This window comes from Chiroxiphia lanceolata, chromosome 2 (assembly GCF_009829145.1).
Source record: "Chiroxiphia lanceolata isolate bChiLan1 chromosome 2, bChiLan1.pri, whole genome shotgun sequence".
Classification (NCBI taxonomy): Eukaryota; Metazoa; Chordata; class Aves; order Passeriformes; family Pipridae; genus Chiroxiphia; species Chiroxiphia lanceolata.
This window is the reverse complement of record NC_045638.1, coordinates 89,166,828-89,192,130: the sequence shown is the minus strand read 5'-3', so window position 1 is coordinate 89,192,130 and position 25,303 is coordinate 89,166,828. Positions and strand designations below refer to the sequence as shown.

The 25,303-nt window shown below is 44.0% G+C and overlaps 1 protein-coding gene across 4 annotated transcripts in view; it reads right to left on the bottom strand.

Annotated features, from left to right (window-relative positions):
- Positions 1–4,501: 4,501 nt before the first annotated feature.
- Positions 4,502–25,303, bottom strand: part of PAK1 (p21 (RAC1) activated kinase 1) — a 76,388-nt gene continuing 55,586 nt past the window's right edge. For all 4 annotated transcript variants that reach the window (XM_032679032.1, XM_032679035.1, XM_032679031.1 and 1 more), the window contains exons 8-15: positions 24,374–24,437; positions 23,419–23,467; positions 20,773–20,885; positions 15,464–15,581; positions 14,919–15,018; positions 12,932–13,128; positions 11,274–11,411; positions 4,502–9,787 (exon numbers count right to left, since the gene is read on the bottom strand). In XM_032679032.1, the coding sequence (XP_032534923.1) occupies positions 9,701–9,787; positions 11,274–11,411; positions 12,932–13,128; positions 14,919–15,018; positions 15,464–15,581; positions 20,773–20,885; positions 23,419–23,467; positions 24,374–24,437 (866 nt within the window). In that variant the 3' untranslated portion in view covers positions 4,502–9,700. The remainder of the gene's footprint in view (positions 9,788–11,273; positions 11,412–12,931; positions 13,129–14,918; positions 15,019–15,463; positions 15,582–20,772; positions 20,886–23,418; positions 23,468–24,373; positions 24,438–25,303) is intronic.

Here is a 25,303-nt window from a genome sequence, read left to right as displayed (position 1 = left end):
ACACCGAGCTCCAGAGGATAAGGCTGGGGGGGAAGGGGGAGGTGTCTCTCTTGTCATCTCCCAGCCTGAACCCTTTGACATACAGCTCTGACACATCAAAAGACAGGGAGACCATCAGCTCCTGCAAAGTGTTGATGTGGGGAGACTCAGGGCAAAGCAGAGGCACCGTGCAAATGGGGAGCAGCAGGTTTTGCAAAATGCTGGCAAACCTCCACAGAAAACAGGGCCTGACCCTGCTCCTGCATTGTGGGACATCTCCTTCATCATCACTTCTCCAGAAGGGTAAATCAGGTGCAAGGACCAGTGAGGAAGAGGAGGGTGTGATAAAACATCCCTTGGCCAAATGTTTCTGTGTCCAAGAAACATTATGTGGCAAACAGTGCTGGAGGACCGTGACAGATCTCGGGAGTGAAACACGTCAGAGTTTTGTTTCATGAGCACACAGGTAGCTGCTCTGTGCTTCCCCCTCCTGCCTCATCCCCCTCTTTTGTGGGTGAATCTCGAGGCCCATGTTAGCCACTTCCCTGATGGTTCTCTTCACCAGAGTGGTGAGAACACCTGCTGCTCCTCAGTGGGGAGGTTGCAGCAAAGTCCCCCACTGTTCCAGGGTTATAAACCACCCTTCAGGGAACTGAGCAGCCTGTGAGCCCCTGAGCCCCAATGAGTTTTGTGGGGACACAGAGCCAGTGTCCCATTTAGGACAATCAACGTTTCCCACCACTCAGGCTCTTAAAACTCTCCTGTGTTCCATGTTTCCTAGCCTAGGCCATGCTGCTTGTACTGTGGCTTTGTCACCATGGAGCCTCTTGAGTGACACTCGTCATCACCAGGATGAGCCCAGAGACCTCAGGGGGTGCTTCTTACCCTTCACATGGGTGGGTAGCACAGGCAAGCAGAGCCCGGTTTGTCAGTGGGAGCAACTATCAACAAGACCTCCCTTCCCCAGCACACCAGTGCCAGTGGTGACATTGCCAAAGCTCTTGCACACGCCTGGGAGCACCCAGCCCACCCTGCCCGGTACAAGGTGACACCTGAGCTGGATGGTGCCTGCTGTGGGGATGCCACCATCTCTCTCTGCCCCAGTGTTACCACTGATCTCTTGCCGGTCCTTCCTGGGCTGGGACCTACCTAATGGACTCTTCGTGGTGGCAAAAGAAATGGGACAACTTATGTGTCGATCCCTGAGCTGGGCTATTCCCAAAGCCTGGAGTGCTTGAGAGTGACTACAAAACACAAAGACTTCGAGTGAGAGGTGGGGTTAAAGCCTAATGTGGTTAGGAAGTGTGAAGAGTAGAAGAAGGTAGTGGACTCACCATTCATCCAGCCATGAGGTTGGGGAATGAGAGGGAGTGGGGCTGGGGGGAGCAGTTTGCCTCCCTGTTCACTGCCCTCTTGTGCCAGACAAGATTCCCTCCCCTCCCCCCTTCGTGCATATCGCTCTCCACTGGTGAGAAAAGAGAGGGCTGTTACCTGCCCACTGCCCTCCAGGGCATGATCCAGGCACTACTGAGCCTTGGACATCATTACAGCTGCACATGTGGCCAGAAGGACCCTACCAGAAGGCCTGTTAGCCCCAGATTTGTGCAGGTTAGTGGTTTTAGGGCACAAGGTGTGGGATGAGGGACAAGTCCTGTTCACTTCACCCCAATTGCATTCAAAGGGGACAAGCCTCTGCTCAGCAGCACCTCACAGCCTCTCTCAACCCTGCCAGCCATCGTGGCGCAGTGGTGATGTGCCCCTTCTCCCTTACCAGGCTTAACTGGTATGTCAGCGCAGCCCTGGCGCATCAGAAAGTTCCACCAGACCTGAGGAAGCATGAGGGTGTTGGCAGACACCCTCCCTGTTGATGTACACAGAGGACCCAGCATTAGGAACCTGTGCTGGGATGGGAGCAGAGGGCTTGTCCCTGATGGTTCACACGTAATTCATGGCCTTGGCAGGGGGACACATTTGCCTTACGAGGCTGCTGAAACCTGTAAGTGTAGATAATAACATCAAAATGCAAGAGGAGCAAAGCTGGAGCTGGGGTGATCACAGGGGAACAGGCATACTGGCACACCAGATTCCATGTCAGGACAATCTCCTTATCCATGCTGATGTGCCCCGGCTGCCTCCAGCGTTCATCCTCCAAAAAAAACATAAGTTTCTTTTTGTGTTGCTCATGGAAAATGAGATACATAAAAGGAAAGGAATCTTCAGTGCCGGGAGGGGGCAGCACAGCCCTGGGAATGGGGAAGGATCAGGCAAGCCCAGGCAAGCTCCCTCCCTACCGAGTTCAAGCTACAGACAGATCCTCCTCAAAATTAGCTTCAGAACCAAAACTTCAATGTCTTCCGGGTGCTGCTGAAAATGAGGGACCCAGGTAAAATATCCTCTGTGTGAGGAGCTGCAGTTTTCCCTGCAGCATGTAGTAAAGAGCATCTCTTCTCTGTCGTACCTACAAGTGTATTGCTTCTTCTACTGCTAATTCCCCCCCTTCATTCCCAAATAAACTAATATCCTGCAGTTACAGACGGAATAACTGCTTCCACTAGGATTTAGCTGCCAGTTTGCTGTGTCTGGCTCAGACCTGAAGCTGTGTGTTCCCCAAAGCTTTTTCCTGTCTTTCCTCCCCTGCTCCCCTGTCTGTAGATCAGCTGGTCTAACACAGGGCCTCATCACCTTGTGTACATCTTCAGACTTATTTATCTGACTCCAAAATTAAAAACTATTTATCTATCCAATAAGCCTTCACTAATTATTTATTTTTAAATTTGGTTATGAATTCACCTACAAGAAAAGTTGTCTTAGCTCTGAAGAGCTCTCAGACAAGTTATACTTCACTAAAATCAGTGCCAACCATTTGTTAAAGCCTTGACATCATTCATTCTCCAATATCTCCCACCCCCCCATCAACTGCTGAGCAGCTCAGCCAAGTTCATCTCAAGGGAAGAAGCCTCCAGGACAGAAAATTCTCCCCAGAAATCATGGAAAATGGTAGCTATTTAGAAACAGATTGTGCCCTCTCCATGGGGCAGGAGGTAGAGCCACCAGACACCAGTGCAGTAGTATTTTTAGGGGCACTTTGGGGGATACAATACTAGGAGCAAAGTTTGCCTTGTACTCTGCTTTGTGAAGCTTTGGAGGAAGAGGGGTTATTCAGCCTGGAGAAGACTCCATAGAGACCTTAGAGCACCTTCCAGTACCTAAAGCTACAAGAGAGCTGGAGAGGGAAATTGGACAAGGGCATGGAGTGACAGGAGAAGGGGGCATGGCTTCAATTTGACAGAAAGCAGGTTTAGACTGGATATTAGGCAGAAAGCACAGGCATAAGTTGCCCAGAGAAGCTGTGGATGCCCCATCCCTGCAAGTGTTCAAGGCAGGTTGGATGAGGCTTTGAGCAACCTAGTCTAGTGGAAGGTATCCTTGCCCATGGCAGGGAGTTGGAACTAGATGATGTCTAGGACCAACTAGATTGGTCCTTCCAATCCAAACCATTCCATGTTTCTATGAAGGGGAGGTGGTGACAGCCCAGTTAGATTTCCTTCATCTAATGGGACAAGGACATCCAATGTGGGATGCTACTACATGGCAAAGAATCACCCAAAATCCCAGACAGTTTGGCTTCAATATCCATCTTGCTCAAGAAATGGGGCCCCTCATCTTTGCAAAAACCAGCCAGATGGTTCTCTCTGCTGGCTTTCCTGAAAAAAGAGCTGTCGGAAAGCAGTTTTCAGCTCCAGAATCTGTTCTGGGCAGAGGGGATTTTAATGAAGTAACATGAATTATCTTATTCCAGTTGGTTGAGTTCCCTGTTCAAGGTGTTCCCTTTTCTCCCAGTGCCTTCTCTAAAACCTGGCTCAGCACCCAGCTTGGCAGGGCTTCTTGCTGCTCCTCACCCCCACATTCCTTAGATGACCTCAGAAAGTCCTCTCAGCATTGGGTTGGGTCTCTCGGGCTTCAGAGTAAAATATCCAGATCAGATGTTTTACAAGCAGATGAAGTGCAGAAGGGGGGGTGTGGTGGTGCAGATGACCTCCCCAAATCATGATGTTCCTGCTCCCTGTCACAACGAGGCACTTAAGCAAACTAGTCTGTAGGATGATAAACTCCTGCTCTTGTCATTAATCTCATCCCACCAACCGTGAAAGAAAGTGATGCTGTGGTTATAGGTACCTATTCAAGACTCTCCCCTGATTTCCTCCTCCATACTGGGAGCCCCAGACCAAGCTGTACCTCAGAAAAACAAGCATCCAAGATTCCTCCTCTTCAAGCTGTGGTCTAGATCCTGCTCCCAGTCTGCTTTCCAGAGCATTAACTGTGTCCAAACAATAATTGGTGAAAATCACACTTGCTGCAACAGTTTTTAGTGTAGTCACTTTGCTCAATCAAGTAAGATCCGATTAATCTAAAATAGGTCAGAGAAACACAACCCCTCCTTCAAGCATCTCCACTCATTTCTAATATCACTGCAAGGGGCATTGAAACAGCAAGTCAAGGAGAACCGAGTAATTAATTAAGGTTTTATTTAAGGTTTCAATTTTATTTTTAAAGTGGCTGAGCTGACCTGGCACATTAAACAAACCCAGCAGTACAGGAGAGTTACGCCAAGACAGCATGAAGAGAAATACATTATCCAGCAGATTTTAAAACTGCAACAGCCCCTTATTTCCAGATGGGACACGACACAAAGACATCTACCAACAGCAGAAAGCTGCAGTCAGAACAAAAAGCCTTCTTTACAAACACAAGACCAAAGCTGGGCAGCTGCTGACATGATCCCAAAGCAGTGCTGATCTCAAAAAGACACTGCGCTGATGCTGCAAGGCAGAAGGGAACAAGCTGCTTGTCATCCACAGAAGCCTGAATTAAATTCATTTCTGCCATTTCACATACCCATGAAATCTGGCCTCTCTCTTCAGTTCCTTGGCACATCAAGGCCATCTCTTCCATTCTACTTCCCACTTTTCCTTTTCAGCTGAATTTTGTCAGGCTGTGACTCAGAGCCATGTTGCTGCTCCTGTCTCCACTTCCAGTATCTTTTCCTTTCCTAGGCTCCTTTCTGCTCTCCTCCTTCAGAGATGCTGCTGCCTTGAGATGCAGCAGGCTGCTGTGGCACTCCTTGAATTTCCTCAGCAATTGTGTAACTGAAGTTTTAAACCTTGCTTCATCCTACCCCTTGGGCCAACTCTATCTTCCCATTGCTCCCTGCAGGTTCCATTTGGCAGCAAGTTTCTGTCCAGCTCTCATCTGTATTGCAGTTCTGTTATTGTTGACCGTTCCCTGTCAAAGTTGGCAGCTGCTTCCCCAAGATCCCATCTTTGCCACTGTGAGTTGTCATTAGCAACAAACTATGAGATCCGAGAGCATTCATTATGCATACACTTCATCCAGTTGGGCTTTCAACCCCAAAATACATCTACAGGCTCTCTCAGTTGAAATAAGAAGCCATTAAAAAATTTCATTTTTTTTGGTGGGAAGATGAATGGAGAATGGCTTCACTTTTAACAATTTTAACATTGAAGATGTTGCCATTCACCATACAAATGGACTATGCAAGCTCTTTATTAGGAATGAGGTTTAAACAAATACTATTCTTGGAAACTGGTCTGGACCAATTTTGCTGTCAGCCAAGGAGTGCAGGTTCTAAGGAAACAAGTACCTACTAGAGACCATTGCAATCCATTCTTGCACAGTATCCTGCTGCAAATGTGCCCTACTTACACCAACCTGCCGCACTTTGAGAGACAGATGGATTAGGATACTGACAGAGATCTCAGCTAAGAAGAGACAGGCTTTTACGCACCTCACATTCCTAACCAGGCAACATTCTCTGGACTTTTTCAAAACCAACCCCTAAAAAGAGGCATCAAGTTGGCAACAAAACACTGCAGCAGTTGCTTTGCAAAACAGTGGCTTTTGTGACGATGGTGTTTACCCCCCAAGCTTCTTCTCGAGTCCTAACCAGATACTTTAAGTCAAGTAAGTGTCTCCATGGAAACCTCCTTTCTCAAGGAGCCTCCTTGCTGGAGAAATCCCTGCATCCCTTTTGTTTAGAAGGGGAAGGCAGTGTGGTAGGAGCATAATGCCTGTCTAGTGAAGAACCTGTAACGACTCATCAGTCAGATTTATGTCCTTTGAAAACACATACATTCAGTGAAGACATTTTAAGCATGGCTAAAGGTGTGCTATTGCTGCTGCAACTAGCTAGTTCTGCTGTCCTCTCCATCCCCGCCCTGCCTCTTCACTCTCAGCCCCATTGAATCATACAATATCCTGAGTTGAAAGGGACCCACAAGGATCACTGAGTCCAGCTCCTGGTTCTGCACAGGACATCTCCAAGAATCACACCATGTGCCTGAGAGTGTTGTCCAAATAAACTGCCTTCTTCCCACGTGGTCTCCATACCCCCTCACACACAAACTCTTGGCCCCAAGCGAACTCTAAATCAGTTATTTGTTTAAAAAAAAAAAAAAACACCCTAAAGCTGAAGTAATAAAAATCAATGCCCATTTTTGAAATATAGGAAAAGTCTTATTGAAGCTACCAATTGATACTTAAATAAGACAATCACTGTATTTAGGAAAAGAAGATGAGTTTTAGCCTTTCCCTTCACCAAGCCCTTTGTAAACTGTAGAATGTGAAATCATTTCTGGTATAGGATTGCTTGAGATCCCTCAAAAAGGAAACCAGTTTTCCAAAAGGACACTCAGACAACTGAATATTTAATGTTCTAATAGAGAAGAGAGACTTCAATATTAGCAGGTAAATAAATAATTAAGGGCTGTGATTAAAAATGGTTTCAACTCAGGTGAATCAGTTAATAAAGAAAGGGGGGGGGGGGGGGAACCAGCAAAGGCACCGAAGAAGTTGTGCAGTTGGAGTTGCTTTCAAATAACAGCAGAGACAAGATATTCTCAGAAAAATAAGCCCCAGAGGTTAACTTTTAAGTCAGAGAGTTGCTATTTAAGAGCCCTCTGTAGAAAGGAACATGCCATAGGGGACTCTGAAAGCTAACACAGATGCTGGTGCCAAGCGACTCACAGGTAAAGGGAGAGGGAAGGAAAGGATGCATTTCAGAACAAATAGAAAAAATAATCTCATTTTCCTAAGATTAAGGTAGCTAGAAAAATTTTTTAAGATTTTCTGAGAACAAAACATGATGTGTCTGTTAACTGGAAACTAGGTCCAGGCACACTGTAGCAATCGCCTCCTCTTCCCACCTACCCACCCATCATGAGTGGGGAAAAAACAGCCTGGGACAAGATGACACACACGCATGGCCATCACACTCTTGCAGCTTCCCGGTGGAGAAAGAAAGGCTTTAAGCAACCCCTCTCTCAAGCAGCTAACAGAAACCAGGCAGGACCAATTCAACGTGGAAGTCGACAAGATAGAAGCACATCACCAGTGTAAGAAGCATAAACAGTCATTCACGTGGATCCCTTTCCATTGTGCAATAGAGAATGCAGAGGATTATTAAAACACACACAAATAACTTCCTCTACCTTTAGGGAAATTTAGCAGAAATCTCACTGCAGAAATATAAGCTCCAGTGCATGCTTCCAGGTGGGGCACACGGGCATTAAGTTCTCAACTCAATGGGATGCAGAGGATGGAGTAGAGAAGGGAATTAAAGAGAAATCAGAGAAATTAAACACATTATAGATCAAATTTAACCAAATGCTGTCAGAAAAAAATTCATTTGCCAAATTTGTAGGACCAGTCCTATGCGATTTTATAGCAAGAGATATCTAGCCACTTATTCTTTTCTTTCCACATATGCCATCTTGAGTCTTCCAGAGGAAATATAAGCAAAGGTCCTTATCAAAGGGAATTATTTAAGGATAATAGCATTCCTTCTGCAATCTCCACCTAAGCTCCAATCAGTCAAGCTCTTCCATACATCATATCCCTCTCCAGGTTGGCAGTTCTAGTTTTGTCAGAAGAATGCATCCTTGGATACAAGCTTTGTGAGAGGAAACTTACTATTACAGGGTGATGAAATACATATACACAAAAGGGAGAGAGGCTGCAGATTGAGGCAAGACTTCACACTTCAGCCTCACGTCAAACAGTAACCACTTTGCAGCACAAAGCAGAAGGCCCCTCAGAAGCAAAAGAACTCACAAACTATCTACACCCAGTAAAGATGATGTAAGAGCTGTCATGTACTGTGGAGCCAATAGGAAAAATATATTTAATTAAACCCCAGGTGCAGGGAGGAAAGGGCTGAGCCAGCAGCAGGTCTCAGCAAGAAGAAGGAATGAATTTTTGTGCAACACAAGTGCTTTGGAAAGAGATGAGAGGTTACTCCAGAATAGTTTAAACTCACCCCATGCATGACCAAAGCAGTACATAGAAAGCAGGTTCCCCAGTTATAATACACATTTTTTTAATCCCTTTTTTCTGTGTGTAAAGTTACTCCCTTGGGAGCCACTTGCTATTCCAAAAGCCTACAGAAGATGGGGTAAGAAACAAGGTTCTATTACTTCATCCAAAACATTCAAGTGCCCGTTGACCATACGAGCAACAGCCCCTCCAACAGACTTGCCTGGTGACCAGGAATTCTCCAGTTCTCTCCCAGCCCCAAGTTAAGAAACACAGCAGTCGTTTTATTAAAATTCGGTACATAGTTGAACATAAACCCAGTGTTTACAACCAATCCCTCTTCTAGTAGTTCCAGGTTTCCTGGTATTTTTACAAACTATTAGCAACCAAAGGTATCAGTAGCATAAAGAAACCATCGTTTTAAAGAAATTCATGTCCCCACATCTCCAAGAAGAAAGCAGCATCTATGATGAGTTTGTTTTCCATTGGACTTGCTCTAAGAAACAAGAGTTTTCAACATATTTTGCAGGCCAATCTTGTCTTTAGAACAGCAATTGCTTGGTTCGCTTTAGCATACAGGGTAAGGGTCTCTAAAAAGCCTCACAGCATAGTAAAATAACCTCAAAAGAGCTCTCTGTCAATTTTTTTCCCTGTGATTTACCTTCTAAAACAGAAATTTCTGAGATGTGTTTAATTAGTTGAGTTGACACTAAAGAGGAGGTGGGGGGAGCCCAATTCACACAAATTGGCAAAGAGATCATCCATGAATTAAGTTCTCCAATGGCTGCAGAAAGTACACAGAGGCTTTGTCCATGCTCCCTCGAAACATCCAGCAGTTCTGTAAGAGAGATACACCTTCACATCCCTGTTGCCCTCTCAGTTGTTACAGCTGTTCACATTGCTGCTGCCTGCTTCCTTCCCTTCTCAAGTCATCCAAAGCACAGAGCAGCCTTGGTGGTGTAATAGCAGCTTGGCAGAAGCAGGAAAAGTGCAGCCAGCGAAAGATTTAATTTATTAAGATAAACATGGTCTAAGGCTCCACATTATTTTTAAAAATAAACACAATAAGAAATATGAAAACAAACTGGCTTCGCTATGTGTAGGTCATGTTCAGACGTTCTCAGAAAGATCTTCTCAATCATACAAAATATTCTTCCCCTCCCATCCCCATCACGAGGATGGAAAGACAGTTCACTACGTAAGATCAGCCATGTCCCTCTTGTGTGCCCTTTCACATTCAGTGAACAATACCTCTGCCACCCTTCAGGGCAGTCAAAGTTTTAAGAACACCCCTGTGAAGAAGGAGCAGAAGGGGAGAGGGGCAGGTAATTCAGTCTCTGAAATGAACATCTAAAAGTCTTGACACGATGACTGTGTTGACTTCACCACTTTAATGGTTGTTCTTGGCTGCCTCTTTAGCTGCAATAATCAGAGGAGTGAGACTAGATAGAGGCTTTGCAATTTTCAGGAACTGATGCTAGGAAGAAACAAAAAGAAAAGGGGTTAAATTTTTAAGAACATGCCCCAGAAGTCTTGCAGCTGTTCTAAACCTAGACCCATATGAAGTCTAAGAACCTACTTCAGTCTCTGAACAGGTGAAACCAGAAGCTCTGTTACCACCACAAAATTTCGGGGCTTGCCTGAAGCGATGAAGAGATTTGCACCCAACACATGCTAAATTATCCAATGTTTGTACATGTTCAAGATCAAGCAAAACTCAGCATCACCTAAGGCAACATGCTTCAGAGATGGAAAAAATAAAACTAAAAAAACAGAGGTTGCAAGGTACTTAAAAACAGGCAGAAGTGTTGCAGTCAAAATGTTCTCCCGCTCCAAGGAACAGGACATAACCAATCTCTCACATTTTAGGACTGGAAAGTCAATGAGAAAAAGTGATCTTTCAACTATTGCCATTCTGCCAGTCAGTAAAGTTTCATTACAGTCTCAGAAGGCAACAACACACCTAAGTCTGAACCCACTAGACAAACTGGTGGAGAGGAAGGAAAACAAAAATGGGAACTGTCTCATAGTTGACGTCTGAATGCTCGTGATCACAGATTTATTTTACAAAGAGTTACATTTTCCATCCTCATGGCAAATTTGACAGAAAGAACACACAAACTACTCCTCTCATCCATATTGGCAAAAAGCTGGGTAGCTTGGCCCTCAACTTGCACCAGGAGTTCAGACGAAGATACCAGGTTTTCAGTGAAATATCTGATTATAAGGCGGTGAGACACTGGAACAGGTTGCTCAGAGAAGCTGTGGCTGTCCCATTTCTGGAATTGTTCAAGGCCAGGTTGGATGGGGCTTTGTGCAACCCAGTCTAGTGGAAGGTATCTCTGCACATGGCAGGGGGAGTGGAACTAGAGGATCTTTAAAAGTCCCTTCCAACCCAAATCATTCTATGATTGATATATCTCACAAGCTGTGTTCCACCACCTCTGTAAGGAGTAGTATTGGGCAAAATGTGGTAACACCAAACTGCTCCTGTTAAAGCAAGCCATGCACATTCCAAAGAGCTTTGTGATCTCTCCACCAGAAAGGAGACAGCCAGAACATCCAATAGCTAGAAACCTTCCTGCTGTCCAAATGAGAAGCATGACAAGACCATGACAACACATACAGATGTCATGGCCAGCTGTGTGAGGAAACCATAGGAATTAAGGGCTCAGCATTTGGCAGGCCTGGGGCATAGCTATTATTTCAGGTTGACACAGAACATGCTGTACAGCTGCTGCTAGTAGCCAGTACAGCATAAAAAGGGAGCATTCCGTTAACATTTTATTATAGATGTACGTTTGGGGGTTGTTGGTTTTGGTTGGCTGTTTTTTCCCTGGCAGGTTACCTTAGCTGTGCTTCTGCCTTCAGCTGATGCAGTATTTAAGACCTCAAACAAGATCTCACCCTAAGCCTGGCCTCACTCGGGGTAACGTGATTATATTGGTTCAGTCATCACCTACCTGTAGCAGCTCTTTTGCAGAACCTCTCTTTTCCACGTCCATTTCAAGACAGCGATTTAAGAAGTCTCGGAATATGGGTGACAGCTTTTCTGGATTCTGCAGTTCTGGAGTCCCATTAGTAGCGATGAGATACAGGGCCTAATGCAAAAACAAGCACCAAAGAAACAGGAGGTTAGATTCCATCTCTGTATTATACCCATTTCACTTCTCCCTCTCCCCAGTTCAATGGGGAGGAAAAAAACCCCACCTTATCAGGGTGACTAATCAATGCCTAAGTTTCAGCAAACAGAATAGCTGCCAGCCCTGTTTTTTTGTGGATGGGATCCAATCCTTTATTGTTTTACCCTCTTAATCTGGGTTTAGATCCTGCAGCCCTCTCAAGGGATTACAAGGACAAAAACAACATTCCAGACCCTGTTTACATAGGGAAGTTAACTGGCACGACTCTACCAGTGCTTCTGTAATAACTATATCCTCATGGAAAGGTAACCTTGACTAAATAGAAGATTTTTTTCTGTCAGTGCTTTGCCTCAGTGCACCAAGCCTAAAAAGTCAACCTGATAAAGATGGAGCTGGCTCCTCACAAAAGATGTCCAGCAGACCCTTCAGCAGCTTTTAACGTCCTGCGAAAACAAGCAGTTTTGCTACTACTTGGGGATGAAGTATTCACACAAACCCTCCTCTGAGAACCAAGGGACTCAGAATTCATCCATTGCAGAATTTCATGTGAGAAACTTCCTGGATGAATTTTCAAAGGAAACAGAAATCTGCCAGAGACTTGTTAATATGCAGGCCTTTTGAGCACATCACTCAACACATCCCATGGGAGCAGTCTGAGAGCCTAGGAATTGGTATAAGTTGAGTTAAATGAGGCAAAGTACTGTTACTTTAACTCAAAACCATTTCATTCCTTACACTCTTCTTTGCTGCTGCTCTTCTCTCCCAAAAATCACTTCCAGTGCAAGAGATGGAGAAAAAAGTTGGACAGAATTTTTCAAGATTCCTCCAACCTGTGTAGCTGAGGGAGAAGCCACAAACCTGGCTTATACTAAGAGCAGTGATGCCCCTATACACTGACAGCATCCCTCGTTTTGTTAAAAATTAAACAAGAGAAAGACATCAGGACGCTTAAGCCCTGTCTAAAGGCTTAACAATCTTTCAGTAGGAAAAAGCTCCATTTATAGAATAGAATCATAGAAATATAAAATGGTTTGGGTTGGAAGGGACCTTAAAGATCATCGAGTTCCAACCGCCCTTCCACTAGCCCAGGCTGCTTAAAGCCCCATCCAGCCTGATCTAACTCAAGGAGAATTCTTTCATGTTCACAGGGTACAAGGTTTCAAGACATCACTGCTTTGGCGCCATCCAGTACTCTTTCTGCCTCTGTCAGCATCTCCAGAAAGTGGGAAATTATAAGTGTGCATGATCTATCTCATCAGAGCTGACCAAAGGGTCTGTGCAGGAAGAACACACACCTCTGCTATCCAGAGCAAACTATGGCTTTAACTATCTTAGTCTTCTCACCATGACATCTAAGCATACTATAGAATCATAGAATAGTTTGAATTAGATGGGGCTGCAGGTGTTGAAATCACACCGGAGGAGTCACATGAGCAGCAGGCTTAGCCAAGACCTGATGACAAAAGGTACTTGCTTACTCTCAGGGGGTTCTCATTGAGGTAGGGGGGCTCTCCTTCGATCATCTCGATGGCCATTATCCCCAGCGACCAGATATCCACTTTGGGCCCATACGCCTTCCGCGTCACCACTTCAGGTGCCATCCAGTACGGGGTCCCCACCATGGTGCTGCGCTTGCTCTGCTCAGGAGTGATTTGAGCACAGAAGCCGAAGTCAGCTGGAAAATTAAAATGGGGTGGAGGGGAAAGAAACAGACAGACAAATCAGCAAACTTCTCCGAAAACAACCCTTACTGAGATATCAGAGCTGCAGTACACTTTACCTTGCTGTGCTGTCTGGGGTGTTTCTGCTGTGAAAGGAGGGGTGGTTTTGTGGCTAACACAGAGCACGGTGTTTAGAGCTAAGTTTCTAAACCTGACCCTCTGAGGCCATGAGCATTAAAGAGCTGCTGACTCGACTGTGTGAAAGATAGGGATCGGTAAATACCCATGTACAGATATTGAGACGCTCAACTGTGTTGCAGCATCCTGCAGCTGTAATACACAGTGTCATATATGGTCTAAAGACCATCCCTGGGTATGTGAAAATAGAATTTAATGCACGGTCTGATCTAGATACACTTCCCAACCCACACACTGTATTCTTTGATGGTATTTTCAGTCCAAGAGATATTAGTTCCCCAGTAGATATATCATCCTTCAAACAGTATTTGCTTTACAGAGCAATGAGTGTTTAGAATAAATTTAAAGTACTTAAATTTATATTGATTATTTTCTTTGAATAGAGACAAAGAGGGAGAGCCTTCACACAAAGATTGCTGGGTCCTGTATCTTATTTGTATTTGACTTACCAAAAGAAAAAACTCATTCTGTTCTTGTGAGCCCAGCAGAATCAACACAGCAAGATGCACTGCCCAACGTGCATCCTATGGCATCACAGGTCTAATTTTAGGCAGAATGATGAAAATTAAACAGATTCCTAGCTGAGTTTTCATCAAGGGTAAATACCAGGAAAGGACATATGGTTCATAAACAGGGCAAATTTCCAGCAGAGCCAATAAGCAGCTCAGATCCAGAAGGTTACTGCATCATATCCACAGGGACTTCTTTAACTTTAAACTACAGTCTGGTACCTGCATACTATGCTCAAAGAAGTTATTCCATAAGAACAGAGCACTTTGGCCCCCATCAGCTATTCATCGCTAACACTCCACAGACCTGACTGTATCAAAGTGCAGCTTTAGTCTAAAAGCAATTATGTGCAAAAAAATCCCCACCTTTTTACTCAGCATATCTGCACTGTGTGAATTTTGAGTCATATCTGCTGCCACTGCCTACAAAAATAGATTTATTTATGCCTGTTGGGTGCTAGCCAACAGAACAGAGAGGAAGAGAAAAGGAGCACAATTCTCTTAAAGCTATAGGTGAAGATGATAACTGACTGGTTTCCAGACTTCTCTCTGCATGGGCAGAGATAAGCACAACAGCTACCTTAGTACCCAGGGGGCAGAACAGCCTCAAGGTCTTCATTGATGGTGGTACCACATGGTGGAAACAACATTTAGAGTCCAGTCTGGGTTGACATTGTAAAATTAAATGATTGCAAGTTACATGGTTTTCAATGCTCCTCCACTTCCCCTGAGCCCCAAGTACCTGTAGTATTTTCCAGACTGAAGAGATTGTTCACAATTAAAGACTTCTGGTACTACACCTTCCAACCCAGCTCTCTAGACTGGAGTAGCATAAAAATACTGTTATTTTAGTTAACATAAACAGATGGCCCAAAACTAAATGAAATTCAAGCCTCACTTCAAGTCTGGTATCAGTTCATAAGGATTCATGCTTGCCAATCTACATTAAAACCAATGCCACAAAAATATCTCCAGGAGCATTTCTACAGCCTGTTCATCACCACTCAACCACCCATCTCCCTAAAATGCCTGGCCCAGACCAGATAACTGGCCCAGATTGATAACTCAAGTCATCATCAGTAATGTTCCCTGCATACTTAGTTTGACAGAGCCATCCATTCCCAGCAGGATGTTGTCACTCTTGATGTCTCTGTGAATAACTTGGTTTGAATGTAGGAATTCCAGAGCTTGGAGACACTGAAAAAAAAAAATATTTGAGATATTTTTACTGTGCATGAAATTATTCATCAGTCACAATTAGCCAACTAAAGGACTCAAACAACATGCATTTTCAGTAGTAAGGGCGTTGTGTCTTAGGACCTTTCATATATTCAGTATGTGCAGGACTATAGAGATATCCCACTGGGATCAGCAGATCCTAGGAAGACAAGTTACTCCCTAAAGACCTGAAGAACAGACGTTATCAGGAGGATTCCAACCCCATTTCCCTCTCTAGTCCTCCCTCTGGGGTGAAACATAAGGCTTGCATTAGAATCGTATGCTGCAACCTTGCAGGTGAAATCCATCCTCTGAAAGAACAACTGTTGCCTTACAGAAATTCCCATGGAGTTAGTGACAGATTATACAAAGCCTGTGTCCCATTCCCAAGCACAGCTCCCTCCAAGTGCGAGTTTTGCTTTACCTCCCGGCACACAGCTGCGATCTGTCCCTCGTCCATGCAGGTCTCTGTCACAACATCTGTTAGGGAGCCTCCTGCCAAATACTCCATGACCACCCAGAGCTCTTCTCCTACAAGGTAACTGAAGAACCAAAACTAGATTTTAAAAATCAGCACATATGAACATGTCACCATTTACCTGGCCAGAATGCACACGGTTTCAAAGCTGTCCTCCAAGTGCAGAGAAACCAGGAGTCACATTTAACAGTATTGGGGGAACCAGGTATTTGTGGTACTTTCTGTACATGGGAGGATCCAATCACAACCTGAATGACCAGAGCGAAGGGTGAGTGCAGAAGTTGAGGAGAGATGTAATAGGAGAGCTGGCTACAAGTTTCCTGTCCATAAAAGCAAGGCTGAATTTTTCTGCCATGGAAAGGACACAGACTAAGATGGAGATCTGACTTTATAACTCCTGCTGCTGCTGGGAGAAAAAGATAAGAGCTAGTAGTCAAGGATGGGGTCCAAGCATGCAGCCTGGACATTTGGCACACAGCATGGCTTTTGAGGGCTCTTGCATTGGAAGAGGTGGTTGGGGGCTGCTTCATTACTCCTGGCATCCTGCTGTCCTAAGCAACTGCCTGCTTTGCCTAGGCACAGAGACAATCCTGGGTGACACAAAGGATGGCTGCCTACAAACAACCATGAAAGAACACTTCGTTTTTAAGCATTATGCATTTGAAAATCATGTCAATCTTTTTAGTGCTACCAAACTAGTTTGTGATTTTGTCTAAAAATTTCAGAAGAAAAGGAGAACTGGATGAAACATCAATTCTGAAGACAAAAAGCCCAAACCCAAACCACTAACCATTTCTGCCTTTTTGAGCCCATCTGGAAGAACATCAACACAAACTTCCATGACAGATACATCAGGGTGACACACTCCTGAAGGAAGGAATCATCAGTTTGAAAACAGACCTTCTCAGCCTATCCTCTCATTTTTCAAGTGAGTGGACAGATGAGTCAAGTGAGAGGGCAGAGAATCTAATTAAAAGCTTTAGCTGGCATTAGAGTTCATCAAGGATACATTTGCTTTGCCCTAAAAAACTGATCTTACTGAAGAGTGAATTTGCTAGGAGCCAAATGCAAAAACCTGGATAGGTTCTAGGGAACAATTAGGTAGAAAGCAACACTGAAGGAGAAATAAGTTAAGCCCAACTTGGTGTGGAAAGTAAAAGACAGAGGTGAGTGAGACAGCACCGGAGTGAGCAAGCAGTGGGCTTGACCGCCAAAGGACACACTGACAACACCTAAGCTGATGAAAAAATCCTCCAAAAAATAACTGTAGTCTGAACTACACCTGGATGACAGCACTGTTACAGTTATGGAGAGCTTTTAATATCAGAGACAAAGAGAGCGTCTTGGTTCAGTGATGCTGAAGACTATGTAGGGAGGTACAGTCTGAAGTTTCTTCCAGGATACAAAGGGCAAAGGGCTATGCTCCCAGAGCAGACAGGTCTCCAACTCCACTATGGAACAGAAGCTAATGCACTGTAATTTTTTTCCCTGGCATTACAGACCCCAGAAAAAGCAGCACCACCTGCACAGCAGCCCATCTGAGTGAGAGAGGAGCAGCAGAACTACTTTCAGAAGCACTCCTGCTATCTCTGTGGGTCATTTACCTTCTGTTGGGCTCTGAAAGCTGCTCCATCCACACCCTTCCTTCTTGCCCCTATGCTATTGCTATTTCTTCATGACTTCTGCCAAATCAGGCTCTCTCCAGATTGTATCAGCACTCTCTCAACAAATCGGTCACCCCAGACATCTCAACACTTCCCTTCATTGCCAACAGCACCCTCTGCAGCCCAAATCTACTTGATTGTAAGGATGGGGGCAAAAGGGGCTCCATCACTCCTGCGTGACAATCTCAGGTTCCACACGCTGGGAGCAAGCTGGTACCTCTCTGCAGCCAAAAGGGATGGAGCAAGCCAAGAACCACACTGTGAACCAAAGCTGTGCCATGAACAGCCACAGGCATGTGCCAAGACCCTGGCAACTCAATAATTTGATGGATTTGACATAACACACAGAGAGGTGGAATTAATGGTGGCTCCCTGCCAGCTGCCACCAAAAAAATGTCATTTCAGGGGACTAGGTGGTACTGTCTCACGGATCTTTCCACTCCCTTGCCCGTTTTAGTCATTGAGCTGCCCACTGTAGTCATGACTCAAACCCACTCTCTCAGTAGTTCTGGAGACACCACCAGGAAGTCTGTACACCTACATGCTGCTCTGCATGTGACATCAGGCATAGCACGGTGTTACACCTTGTCACTCACAGTCACCTTCCAAAACAAGGCTGGCAGTAAAAAAAACCTGGTGAAAGTCTTTGAGGAAGAAGGAGACGATCTACACTTTCTCTTCATCCATCTGAAAGAGCAGGAAATATCTGATCCTGTAAGGTATTCCTCAGCTTCCACTTAGATACCCTAAGAGTACCAAGCCTTTCATATCACAAGTACGCACCAGTCAGTCTTAGTCTCTTTCTACTGATAAAATTTATGAAATATGGTTTTGCCCAGAAGCACAAGTTTATTAATTTCAAATCTTTGCACCAGTAACATGCCTCCAACATGCAAACATCATGGTAGTCTGGAAAGAAAACAATGTTTTCTTGTAGCATGACTGTCTTACATCTTCAGCTTTATTCACTGACCATCCATCCCTATTTCAGTCTGGGGTTGGGGTGAGGGTAACAGCGGCTACCACTTATTTATGGGGTTTATTAAGGTAAGGAGAGTTCTTCTGAAAGAAAGCAAAGGGCAGGAGTCTGCTTTCCCTAACACGGGGCATCTGATGCCTGTGTTTATACACCTAAGTTTAGAAGCAAGCCTCTTAGGGCTTTTTTCACACAGTAGAAAGAAACTGGCACCTCCAGCAGGTAATTCAGCACAAGTGGCTGCTTGTCTGCACTGAAGACTAGTGTCACTGTCTTCAGAACCAGATGATTCTAAATTCAGCTCTCAAGTATAGCTGAATTAGGCTATGGCTCTAGGTTAAATGCCACAGCACACCTGTGTGCAACACTGGCCACTTACACTGCAGCAGAAAAACTGTCTTAACCACAAGCAAGTAGGCCATGCAGGTAAGAGAGGACAAAGCACAGGAAACACTTGCATAAGGGCAGGAGCTGAGACAAAAGAGAAGCGAGAGAGCTGGTTTATGCCAATGACTATCTTGCAGTTCCCATTAGGGACTCAGAAGGGGAGGCACTGTAACAGAACTACAAAACAGAAACCAGGTCCCAGCGGTAAGCACATCCTTCCTCATACTTCCTCAGTGACAGGAATAGGCAGAAGCCAGCAAGTGGAGTCCAAATATTAGCTTAATTCAGCACTTGAGAAGTAAACAGGCACATGAGGCCAGGCAGAAGTGACACAGCTCCCCAGCTACAGTATGCTGCAGTGGAAAAGCTGAAACAGTATAATAGATGTAAGAATCCCCATGTTCATCCCAGTTGCTGTTCTGTCCATGTGCAGCACTCAACAAAAGCTAATCCCTCTGAGAAAGATTAGTGAAAGTGGAGGACAAAAGCTGCAGTTTTTGTTGCTGGAAGTTTGAACAAGACAGCAGGATGTGCAGCTATCCTGCAGCAGTGATGCACTGGCTAGACAAGGCATATACACAGTGATGCTCTCTAATGAGAAGAGCCTGCCTCCCAAACAGTTTTCTTGAAACAAAGCCTCTAATCAGCCAGGAGAAAATAACAGTTTCAGCCTAGATGCAATTCTTAACTCTTCTTTACCACTTGTTTCATTTTACACTGGTAACATTCTTCTGCTCTTTGTAAGAAAAGGGTGTCTGCCCAGCATCACTTCCCTGCACACACACCTCTTTCACGATATTTCAGGAGCAGATTTCCTGTCCTTTCAACAAAGTAGTTCTTTACAGCTATGCATAGGACACATAGCACCATGAAAATTCAGCAGTTCTACTGATGTTGCAATTTATAAGTAGTACTTTTTTTTGCTCAGACATTAAAAGCCTGCTAAAGAAATCTATTAAAAAACCAGCTCATTAGCTGTTGATATACATGTAGAGCAAACAAGTGTGTAAATACTCTCTCAGATTTCCAAAAGAGATTCTAGGTGACATCTCTCCATTGTATCTTCAAAAAAACCCCAGCTGCCAAGATTAAATTCTGCACCTCAATCTATCTAGGCATTTTTTATCTTACAATAAGCCAAACCTGCAGTTCAATAGAACTGCTACATTCAGATGCTGAGTGTACCAGACTGGAAGTCTTACTGCAGCTCTAATAGGTCTAGCTATATCTTTATAATGTGAATGACATAGACTTGACACAATGCATCAATGTTCTGTTGATGGTAAATTCAGTCACCATGCAATGCCTTTGCCTGTTGGGCTTTCAGTATCATAAAATCACAGAATGGTTTGGGTTCAAAGAGACTCTAAAGATCAGCTTGCTCCAACTTCCCCTGCCATAGGCAGGGATATTTTCTGCTAGACCAAGTTGCTCAAAGCCCCATCCAACCTGGCCTTGAACACTTCCAGGGATGGGACAGCCACAACTTCTCTGGGCAACCTGTTCCAGTGCCTTGCCACCCTTACAGTAAGGAATTTCTTCCTTATACCTAATTTGAATCTACCCTCTTTTAGTTTAAAACTGTTCCCCTTTGTCCTGTCACGATCTGCTTGCATAAAATGTCACTCTCCCTCCTTTTTAAAACCCCCCTTTAAGTACTGAAAGGCCACATGAGGTGTCCCCAGACCTCATGTTATGTGTCACGTCATTCACCCTCATTGTTGTTATGGTACTGTACAAAAACCTCCATGGACAGTCACAGGGACAAGACTACCAGTCTGCTCCTCTGCCAGCAGTCAGCACTGCTCAGTGCAAGAGGAAAGAAGAAGAAGAGGAAAACAAATACAAATAACATGACTCAAACTACTTCTAATTCTCCTCTGGGAGCAGGAAGGAAACAGCTTACTGTGTCATATTTTGTCAAGGGAGAGAGCTGGAAAATGGAGTCCTGACAGGATACTGCTAGTACCTTGCTACTAGCAGCTCTAAAGAGAGCCTAGACACCCCATTAATACCAATTCAAATTCCTGTTTCTCCTAGTTATGGAGAGAGACCACCAAGACACCCACACCCCCACAAAGCCACATGTGTGCATTAATCAATACGAGGTTGTCCTATAGGTTGCATTATGTCCCAAGGTTGCATTAAGCTGAGTCTGGAACACTTAGGACACTGACAAGAAAGTGTTCTCCAGAGTCCCTTTGTGAACCCTTTAAATGCTCACGTACCTGTCCAAGTAGTTGACAATGTTGGAGTTTTTGTTTTCCCTCATCACAAGGATTTCATTAATAATCAGTTCTTTTTTGGGTTGCTGCTGCAAATTCATCTGTTTGATTGCAACCTGCAGTGAAGAGACACCAAGTAATGTGTTATTGCAGGAGTCCCCCAGAAACGTGCCAGTACCAGTCAATTTAGTCCCACATTCGGGTGAATGAGGAAAACACTTTTTCATCATGGGATGCTCAGCCATTTAGTAACTCTGCAAGTTCCTGCAGCCAGTCCATTTCCACACGTGCTGGATGATATTTCATGCCAAAAAGGACAAGGGAAATTACCATTTTCATATTGGACCTTCATGTCACAGTTGGATAGCCATCTCCATCTACAACTTCTTGGTAACAAGGAGAGAGATCCATTTACTCTGGTATGGACTGATATGTCAAAACTTTTTTATTTCTTAAAGGATTCTTATTATTTTGAATTGGATGTTTCTGGGTTTCTTTGGTGTTTTTTTTCTGCTCTCCTGCAAATTTCTGCTTCTAGAAATCTCCAGTAGGGCAGGTAAATAACACAGCCTAAGTTTAGTACTTCAAGGTAGTAATTCTATTTCTTTTTTCACAGTAAGACCTGAGTGAGAGAAGTACCAGTGTTTAGATAAAAGATTGAAAATAAGTGAATTGGAGTCAGCTGTATCTCCAGTCATAACTAAAGGGCAATAGAGATGGATTTGTCAGTTGTAGCCCTTTGGTTTAGTAGCTTTCTGCCTGCTTCAGGATATCTGCTCTTCGTGTATATATGCATAGAGCAGGGAAGTTAGAACATGTTTTCAACTCTTGTATTCAAGTTTCCACACTACCAGTACCTCGTGAGAGCACCTGGCCCTCAGACAAGCCTTTAAATCAGTAAGCCTACTCAGCACAGCTGGAGGCAGAAATACTTCATAGATGTATGAACTCGACTGTCTCTGGTACAATATCTAGGCAAAGTGAAGGAAATGCAATTATGCCTTTACAGAACAGCTACTTCCAGAGAAAGAGGTCTCAGTGAATGGATGGGAGCCAGTAACTCCAGTAACTCACAAAAAATGGGGATTAAAAGAAACAAGCCAAGAGTGCCAGTATAGGTGGATACAATTAGCATTTTGATAGTGTAGCAGGGGAGACTATAGAAAAATCCCAATACATGAAAAGGCAAGAGCAGACAGACACCATGCTGGTTTTCCACAGTATTCACAAGGGCTGCCAAACATTAGTTAAAGAAGACAAAACCAAAAACCCCCCACTGTTCTTTATGCAAGACCAGAAAGGAGAATGAAAGATGAAGAAGTGAGGGAAGGCATTTTATGCAGATAAAGAAACCCCAGTCAAATACTGAGGGAGCTTCAGAGAGGCTCTTGTACTTCCTCACTCTTGCTCAGAGGCAGACACACAGTCCAAGCACATACGGGGGCATTTTCATTATCTGTCACATACATTAGGATACAAAATAAACAGCTGGAGTTACACTACATAGGCATCATCAGTGAAAATCTTCAGTATTCTTTAGCTTGGAAGCTGCCCAAGGTTCCTGTATAGTGCAAAATAAAGGATTTTCCGTCCAGTGTTTCCAAAATGTGTGCCATTCTATGAGCTCCTGAGTTCAGTGGATTTCGCAGAAAGGAACAGATCAACAGCATGACAAGGTTACAGCGATCCCAAATGCAGATTTAAAAATCCAGGGTCTGATCACACTAGTGTAACGGGAATGATTTAAAAGTCTGTTGTAATATAAGAGTCAAATTTTCACATGGGAGTGAGTCGCCAAAGGGGTCCATAAAGAAAGCAGAAAACCATCAAAGGAGTTCCTCCTATAAAATTTGTCATTGTTTCAAAATAAATACATCATCCCTTCCTCAGAGGCTGCAATTAGACAGTATCAATTTTTCAGGAACTGAAAAAGGGGGTGAAGGAGTTTCAGCAAAAAGCATATTTATGAAATTTACTGGTGGGTAACTCTGACATTGTACAAACGCAAACTAGACAGATATTGTTGAAGACTTCCATAAATATATTTGGAATAATCCATACGCTTACAGTTTTTAAAAAATCCTGCATCTAGCAATAAGGGTTTCCACAGATGCTGCATAACCAGCACTATTAGTTTATTATGCAGTCAATAAGCGTGGAACTTTTCAATATTTGTGAGGGGGGAAAAAAGAGACAGATATGCCTTGTCTCACAATTCAAGGGCAGAAAGCAAGTGGGCAACGGGTGGGAGAGGAACTATTTCTATGCAAATCAACTAGTATAAGCGTAGGAAGCAAAAGAGCAGAGGGCATATAAAAGAGTTAATGTGGAGATAGGCAACAATCTTGGAGATGAAGAGAGAAACTTCTTCTGAGGAACTACCCAGTCCAAACATTTGCTTCTGGCCACTGCGGTCACAGAAAGAATCTTTATAAATATGAAATGATTCAGGAATCAAAACTTGGGAAGTCATTTTTTCCAGTTCTCTGCTCAGACCACTCAACCATGCCTCATTAGTAAGTAAATAAAGACCTCATTAAAAATAAAATGACATGAATCCCTGAAAGACAGTCTTTATTTTGTAGCATCAACTTGAACTTTCAGGACACAATCCAAAATCCACTGCTGTGGTATTCTGGCAGCACTTACCTCCTGTCCTGTAGCTACATCTATTGCCGTGTAAACTGTACCTGAGGCTCTAAACAAAACAGAGAAAAGAAAAAACCCACACTTATTAGTGCCTCATAGTAAGAGTGAGAGCTTAACACATGCCTGTTCCCACTTGTCTCTCTGAAGTGCTCTCAGTCTTATTCTTTTACATGCAATAATTCCAGTGGTAAACATCATCTGAAATATTTCTGAGCCAAGACTGCTGTTGGAGCAGAAACCAGGGAATTTATGGGGAATAAAGCTCCTAATAAGGGTCACTATGGTCATCCAAACTCTTGCTACTAAACCAGCAACTTAGCACATTTTGTAGGACTGGGAGTGGCATGTGGACTTTAAGTGGCATGACTGCACTACCTGGGCTTGCAGAATGCCCAACATGATAACGGAGCACATAGGATCAGCTGAAGTAAAGAAATGTAGCATTTGTAGTGAGGGAAATGGGAGTTTGAGCCTCAGCACATGGAACTGACAGCAGATCCCAGTGATTTGCAGTGATTTGCGTCACTCCTCTCTCCTACAACCCCTACTTTCCCCCTACCCTGCTTAGAGGGGCACAGCACGTGCCTCAAGAAGAGCTGATTCAGAAGCAAATCTGTAATTTGAAGACTGTCTTGCAGTTCCTTCCCCATTTGTAGTTGCATTTATCAACCTGATCTTCTAGTGAAGTATTTTCTTATATTAAAACACAATTACACAAAAACCCAGTCCCTGAGACTTTGCCAGGAAAGGGAGAAGACCTAGGGGGGATGTGGAATTCAGCAAAACAACCAAAATTAAAAACAAAAAGAAGAAAACAAATAAACAACCAAACTAAATAAACTTTCCGAAGTATCACCAACAGCTTTTCCAGCAAACTAACTTAGCCTAGTTACAGTGATTCTTTCTTAGCATATGGAAAAGAAAGGTATAGGGCAGAGAAGAAGCATATACTAACCCTTGCCCAATCTTCTCAAAATTCGTATACTTCTTTTTTGGATCACCCACACTCACGATACTTCCTAAAAAAAAAAAGAAAAAAGCTGATTTTCTTCAAATACTTTTTCGTACACCATAGGACCCAACTGTAAGAGCAGTTCCATGGCCACAGCAAGCTCTGCCTCATGAACCACTCATCAGAAATCCAGAGACAAAGAGACACCAAGGAAGTCCTCAGTTATTTACACATATACCAGCTGCAGCATTCCCCTCTAGGAACTTCCCTTCAGAAATGGTGGGACACAGACATTAAGAACATTTAATCTTCACTACTAGTCAGTGTCTGCACACTGCTAGGCACAGAATGGGGGTACACAGCCCTCACACATGGAAATAAAATTATTTGCTGGAAACCTACAGTCACCCCCAGATTCAACACATCAGATGATCTAAGATGCCCCTGCACTGCAACATCTCTAAATTTGGAGGCCAGGGTCTCAATTGTCTTGGAGCCAACAGTGTTTTACAAAACTAGTCAAAGACTTCCCTACACCATGACAATTTGCAGCAGGAAAACATATTTATGGCGTTTTCATACTGGCACAGCCATAGCCATGACTGACCCAATGACTGGGTTGCAAGACTCAGGGGGGAAGGTGGAGAGACCCTTCAGAGCCAAACCTCCCCTGGCCTGGCCTAGGCAATGCTCAGCTGCTCTTCTAGGAACCCAATAGTCAGCACAGGTTTTAGCAGCAGTTACCAGCATCGCTCTCATTTTGGAAAGCAACCTGGGACAATCTCAGTTCATTCTCCCCTAACATGGCTGTTCAGCCAGAAGAAAGTGTATTACTGCATCCCTCAAAGGGAAAAGCACTTTGCCTGGTCTTCTGCAGCACAGGGCTGTGAAGGGCCGCAAACTTTAACTGATATTCATAACTCCCCTACGGCA